General features: G+C 48.4%; 1 protein-coding gene across 3 annotated transcripts in view; it reads left to right on the top strand.

The window, feature by feature from the left end:
* The window catches only part of mtss1 (MTSS I-BAR domain containing 1), a 94,019-nt gene that overhangs the window by 34,096 nt on the left and 52,423 nt on the right, over positions 1-7,500 (top strand). For all 3 annotated transcript variants that reach the window (XM_078247641.1, XM_078247643.1, XM_078247644.1), the window contains exon 3: positions 173-246. In XM_078247641.1, the coding sequence (XP_078103767.1) occupies positions 173-246 (74 nt within the window). The remainder of the gene's footprint in view (positions 1-172; positions 247-7,500) is intronic.

Below are 7,500 nucleotides of genomic sequence, written 5' to 3' on the forward strand. Positions count from 1 at the left end.
TTATATTTGTTTGACAATTTGGTTGAAAGAAACCCAGATTTCTGAAAAAAATGGGTCAAATGTGACCTGAGGACAACGGGAGGGAGAGAGAGGAGACAGAGGTCACTCAGAGTACCTCTTGTGATATTTAAAATATTCAGTTAATACGTGAGTGGGTTTGTGTTTGACTCAGGACGACCATCGTGGTGACCGGAGCCTTCCTGGACGCTTTTCAGAAGGTGGCAGACATGGCGACTGGGACCAGAGGTACACACACACACACACACACACACACACACACACACACACACACACACACACACACGTACACACGTACACACACAGGCACACACACACATACACACAGGTACACACAGGTACATACGCTACACACACACAGGTACATACGCACACACACACACACACACACACACACACACACACACACACACACACACGTACACACACACACACACACACGTACACACAGGTACATACGCACACACACACACACACACACGTACACACAGGTACACACACACACACACACACACACACACACACACACACACACACACACACACACACACACACACACGTACACACAGGTACACACACGTACACACAGGTACATACACACACACACACACACACACAGGTACACACACACACAGACATACACAGGTATGCACACACGCAAGCAAGCGCGCGCGCGCACACACACACACACAAACACAGACACATACACAGGTACACACACACACACACACAGACACACACACGCAGGTACACACACAAGCACACAGACACACACACGCAGGTACACACACACACACACAGGTACACACACACAGGAACACACACACACACACAGAGGAACACACACACAGGTACACTAAGTGAAATACAGCCACATGATATAATTGTGTTCTTGACTGTGGACCAAAGAAACCAAGAGGACAATCATTTTGTGTGTGTGTGCGCGTGTGCGTGTGTGTGAATAAACAAGTCAGTATTAAGCTGCTGGTGCAGACTACGGGCTGGATAAAGACATGGAGGACATGGACAGGGACTACCAGAGTATTCAGAGCTGGAGTGCCTGTGTGTTGGAGCTTTGTTAAGACAGTCAGCTGCCAGTATGATTATGTAACACAGAAGTCCGTTGGTATTTAAAGGAACTCCAGTAGCGTCCCAACCGTCCACATGTCCCAACCGTCCAGTAGCGTGGGTGTGTGTGGTGTGTGTGTTGGTATTTAAAGGAACTCCAGTAGCGTGGGTGTGTGTGAGGGAGGTGAGTCACGCTCTGTCATGTCTCTTCATGTAAGTTTATCAAAATAGAGGCAACACACTTTAAGAAACCAAATGTAAATCGAGCAGATGTAGCTTTTTTTGGCAGTGCAGGTTTACAGTTCCAACGTCCATTCGGCTTTGACATCCAGACAACATTCCAACCGCTCAAGGATACCCCGAACCTGGCTCATTACCGCCCCAACCGGCCCACACGCCCCAAAACGCCCACATCGCCCCAAAACGCCCACACGCAGCAAACGCCCACGCAGCAAACGCCCACACGCCCCAAATCGCCCACACGCCCCAACCGCCCACACGCCCCAACTTTCACACGTCCCCAAAACGCCCACGACGTCCCAACCGCCCACATCGCCGCAACCGGGCCCACACGCCCCAACCGGCCCACACGCCGCAACCGCCCACACGCCCCAAAATGTAGCAAACGCCCACATGTAGCAAACGCCCACGACGCCCCAAAACGCCCACGACGCCCCAACCGCCCATCACGCCCCAACCGCCCCAACCGCCCCAACCGCCCACACGCCCCAAAACGCTCACACGTAGCAAACGTCCCACACGTAGCAAACGTCCCACACGTAGCAAACGCCCACGACGCCCCAACCGTCCCACACGTCCCCAACCGCCCACAACGTCCCCAACCGTCCCACGACGCCCCAACCGCCCACACGTCCCCAAACGCTCCACGACGTCCCCAAACGTCCCACACACGACTCCACACGTCCCAAACGTCCACGACGTCCCAAACGTCCACACGTCCCAAACGTCCACGACGTCCCAAACAATCTTTTTTCCATGTCAAAAAAAATGTGCGCCCAAACGGATCCATTTGTAAAAGACTCATCACACTACTCCATATCCCAGGCCTATAGGTGGCGCTGTTTCTGCTACAGAAATTCACCAAAAACGGAGAAGACGAGCAACAGTCTTCAGTCACTCCCGATCATAACATGATGGACTTTAATAACTTTCACCACTGCTCATTTTAGAAAGGCCGCCGCAAGAAAACGTGTCTTTGTTTACGTTGTATAATGTGCTGTTGGATTGCTTTTTATTTTGCAGTTCTGTCTGCCATCAGACATGCTTACAGCGCGCTAGCTAGCAGAGCTAACGTTAGCACGCTAACGCTGCTAGCTAACATCAGCAGTCAAACAAACATCAATGATCCGATGTCTTTGATAATCTACACATTTTTCTTGCGGTAGCCTTTCTACAATAAGCCGTCCACGTTGATGAGCAGGCAGATTAGCTAGCTAGCTAGCTGATAAGTTGTCTACTTCCACTTTATAAACAGCTAACCATAGCAGCTAACGTTAACGTTACGTCCCTGCTGGAGCTCAGCTACTTTAGCGATGTTTAACGTTTAGCTACATAACGTTAGAGGTCGAGGGGTGTGGCGATGACATCATCGATACGCACGTATGCGGTTTCGCCGTCCAAACGAAGCCAAAAGGGAGCCGTTTTTGGGATTTTTGTCACCCTGGGACCAGGTTTCAGGCAGTGCATTTACAGGATTCGTTTGGACGATCGGCCCAAACGATGCAAAACATAAAGCGTCTCCGTGTGGATGGCCCCTATCTGTCCAGTCTGAGTTTTCTGTTGCACGACTAAAACGACCTTTGAACGTCCACATGTTCCACCAAAACAAGCTCCTTCCTGAGGCTATTTAGCAGATGCCAATGAACCAGAGCACGTTTTTCTCCCATTCTGCAATGCTGTGTGGACTAGCCAGACCCTCCTCCGCAGCGCTGTGGAGGAAGGTCTGGCAAAGCCAATTGCCTCAGGTGTTTCCTCACATATGATGGCGTTTCCCCGGTTAGGTTCAGGTTGTTCCTGTTTTGAATGGCATTATTTCTGTCACTTTAGGGGTGAATGGGGCCAAGGGGAGGACTGTATAAAGCACGTTGTGCTACATTTTTATGTATGAAAAGGATTCCGTGAACATCTGCCTCTAACAGCAAACAATGAGCAGACTGCAGCTAAATAACAGTGCAGTCCTTTAAATACAGAGGTTAATGTGAACTGAGCAGCTTCAGGCAGCTTCAGATCACATTCTGCAGCACATGGCGTCACCTGAAGCATAAATAAAGCCTGCAAACATTGAACCATCATAAGGTATCCTCATGCACGTCACAAGACATACAGTATAGTTCAGCAGCAAGAGGAGAAGGTTTTGACACTCACAGAGCAGTCAGTGCTTACAGCATGTGTGTATCTCTCTGTTAAACCTGCACGGTATCTCATACCTGTGTATTATCTGCTGTCTGTGTGTGTGAATGACAGCAGGTCACGATTGCTAAAATTGGCGAAACCCTGTGGAAGTCGTCAGGAAATTCATTGTCTCATTAAAGCTAAAATTACACTTTCTGTATCCGTCTAGCAGTGAGGGTCCACTTGGTGTTAATGTTGTCATCTGCCCGTGTTTGCAAGCGGCTGGTGTGGTAGGGCTGTGTACTGGCAAGAATCTGGCGATACGATACGTATCACGATACATGCACTGCTAGGCACTGCTTGCTAGGCACTGCTAGGAACTGCTAGGAACTGCTAGGAACTGCTAGGAACTGCTAGGAACTGCTAGGAACTGTTAGGAACTGTTAGGAACTGCTAGGAACTGCTAGGCACTGCTAGGAACTGCTAGGAACTGCTAGGAACTGTTAGGAACTGTTAGGAACTGTTAGGAACTGTTAGGAACTGCTAGGCACTGCTAGGCACTGTTAGGAACTGTTAGACACTGTTAGGAACTGTTAGGCACTGTTAGGAACTGCTAGGCACTGTTAGGAACTGCTAGGCACTGTTAGGGAACTGCTAGGCACTGCTAGGCACTGTTAGACACTGTTAGGAACTGCTAGGAACTGCTAGGCACTGCTAGGCACTGCTAGGAACTGCTAGGAACTGTTAGGAACTGTTAGGCACTGCTAGGCACTGCTAGGAACTGCTAGGAACTGCTAGGAACTGCTAGGAACTGCTAGGAACTGTTAGGAACTGCTAGGCACTGCTAGGCACCGCTAGGCACTGCTAGGCACCGTTAGGAACTGCATGAGGCACTGCTAGGCACTGCTAGGAACTGCTAGGCACCGTTAGGAACTGCTAGGCACTGCTAGGCACTGTTAGGCACCGTTAGAACTGCCAGGCACCGCTAGGCACCGCTAGGGACCGTTAGGAACCGCTAGGCACTGCTAGGCACTGCTAGGAACTGCTAGGCACCGTTAGGAACTGCTAGGCACTGCTAGGCACCGTTAGGCACTGCTAGGGCACCGCTAGGCACTGTTAGGAACTGCTAGGCACCGCTAGGCACCGTTAGAACTGCTAGACACCGTTAGGAACTGCTAGGCACTGCTAGGCACTGCTGGGCACTGAGCACCGTTAGGAACCGCTAGACACTGTTAGGAACTGTTAGGCACTGTTAGGAACTGTTAGGCACTGTTAGGCACTGCTAGGCACTGTTAGGAACTGTTAGGCACTGTTAGGCACTGTTAGGAACTGTTAGGCACTGTTAGGAACTGCTAGGCACTGTTAGGAACTGTTAGGAACTGCTAGGCACTGTTAGGCACTGTTAGGAACTGCTAGGCACTGTTAGGCACTGTTAGGAACTGTTAGGAACTGTTAGGCACTGCTAGACACTGCTAGACACTGCTAGGAACTGTTAGGCACTGTTAGGAACTGTTAGGCACTGTTAGACACTGCTAGGAACTGTTGGGCACTGTAAGGTGAACAGAAGAATGAACTAGGCTTTCAGTCTGGAGTTTATCTCGGACACCACACACGCACGCACGTGTGTGTGTGTCTGTGTGTGTGTGTCTGTATGTAAGTGTGTGTGTGTGTGTGTCTGTGTGCGTGTGTGTCTGTGTCTGTGTGTGCGTGTCTGTCTGTCTGTCTGTCTGTCTGTGTGTGCTGTGTGTGTGTGTGTCTGTCTGTGTGTCTCTGTGTGTGTCTCTGTGTGTGTGTCTGTATGTAAGTGTGTGTGTGTGTGTGTCTGTGTGCGTGTGTGTCTGTGTCTGTGTGTGCGTGTCTGTCTGTCTGTCTGTCTGTCTGTCTGTCTGTCTGTCTGTGTGTGTGTGTGTGTGTGTGTGTGTGTGTGTGTGTGTGTGTGTGTGTGTGTGTGTGTGTGTGTGTGTGTGTGTGTGTGTGTGTGAGAACTGGCCTGTTAGGTCTGTGTGTTTGGATTCTGTGGTTTGCTGCGGTAAAGCCCGTGTTCTCATCTTTCTGTGGTCTGGAGATTGGATAACTCGGTGCATTTGAAGATTGTTTACCAGGAGAAACTGAATGACAGCTGGGACGCCGGTACCTTGCTCAAAGGCATCTCAGCGGTAATACGATACACACCTGATGTGGGAGTTTCTCTGTGGTAACGAGCCAGAATGTTTTTAGTGTCACCTGACTAACTTTCAAGAAGGACCTAAAAAAAAACCCTTTCTTTTTAAGCAAGCTTTCTCGTAAATCTGTAACAATATAATAATAATAATAATAATAATAATAATCGTGTTTTAATCTGTAGCACTTTGGGATTTATTTGTCAATGAAAAGTGCTCTAGAAATCAGATGTATTTTTATGAACTGTAGTTTATCAGTGTGGATGCTTTATACATACCTGCAAACTAGTCGCTTTTCGGCCGTTTTGAATGGGAAACTGTCATCCACGTGAATCTTATAGATCCGAAGAGTTCCTTAACGACTTATCTACCAGACCGAATAGCAATGCGGATTTCGGTGCCTTATTTAGGTGATTTATTTAAGTCTAAAATAGTAACGTTAGCCTACTGTTAGCTAGTTAACACTACACTCAACAGCAGGTAATGTTAGCCTACCGTTAGCTAGTTAACACTACACTCGACAGCAGGTAACGTTAGCCTACTGTTAGCTAGTTAACACTACACTGGATAGCAGGTAACGTTAGCCTACCGTTAGCTAGTTAACACTACACTCAACAGCAGGTAACATTAGCCTACCGTTAGCTAGTTAACACTACACTCGACAGCAGCTAACGTTAGCCTACCGTTAGCTAGTTAACACTACACTGGACAACAGGTAACATTAGCCTACCGTTAGCTAGTTAACACTACACTCGACAGCAGGTAACGTTAGCCTACCGTTAGCTAGTTAACACTACACTCGACAGCAGGTAACGTTAGCCTACCGTTAGCTAGTTAACACTACACTCGACAGCAGGTAACGTTAGCCTACCGTTAGCTAGTTAACACTACACTCGACAGCAGGTAACGTTAGCCTACCGTTAGCTAGTTAACACTACACTCGACAGCAGGTAACGTTAGCCTACCGTTAGCTAGTTAACACTACACTCGACAGCAGGTAACGTTAGCCTACCGTTAGCTAGTTAACACTACACTCGACAGCAGGTAACGTTAGCCTACCGTTAGCTAGTTAACACTACACTCGACAGCAGGTAACGTTAGCCTACCGTTAGCTAGTTAACACTACACTCGACAGCAGGTAACGTTAGCCTACCGTTAGCTAGTTAACACTACACTCGACAGCAGGTAACGTTAGCCTACCGTTAGCTAGTTAACACTACACTCGACAGCAGGTAACGTTAGCCTACCGTTAGCTAGTTAACACTACACTCGACAGCAGGTAACGTTAGCCTACCGTTAGCTAGTTAACACTACACTCGACAGCAGGTAACGTTAGCCTACCGTTAGCTAGTTAACACTACACTCGACAGCAGGTAACGTTAGCCTACCGTTAGCTAGTTAACACTACACTCGACAGCAGGTAACGTTAGCCTACCGTTAGCTAGTTAACACTACACTCGACAGCAGGTAACGTTAGCCTACCGTTAGCTAGTTAACACTACACTCGACAGCAGGTAACGTTAGCCTACCGTTAGCTAGTTAACACTACACTCGACAGCAGGTAACGTTAGCCTACCGTTAGCTAGTTAACACTACACTGGACAACAGGTAACGTTAGTCTATCCAAAGCTAGTTAACACTACACTCAACAGCAGGTAACGTTAGCCTACCGTTAGCTAGTTAACACTACACTCAACAGCAGGTAACATTAGCCTACCGTTAGCTAGTTAACACTACACTCGACAGCAGCTAACGTTAGCCTATCGTTAGCCAGTTAACACTACACTCGACAGCAGGTAACGTTAGCCTATCGTTAGCCAGTTAACACTACCTTGAGCTAGTTAGCTTTAGCTAGTACCGTATAGTACAGGAGAAGCTCTCAGGCAGTTTGGACTTCCATTAG

Source organism: Sander vitreus, chromosome 4, assembly GCF_031162955.1.
Source record: "Sander vitreus isolate 19-12246 chromosome 4, sanVit1, whole genome shotgun sequence".
In the NCBI taxonomy this organism is placed as follows: domain Eukaryota; kingdom Metazoa; phylum Chordata; class Actinopteri; order Perciformes; family Percidae; genus Sander; species Sander vitreus.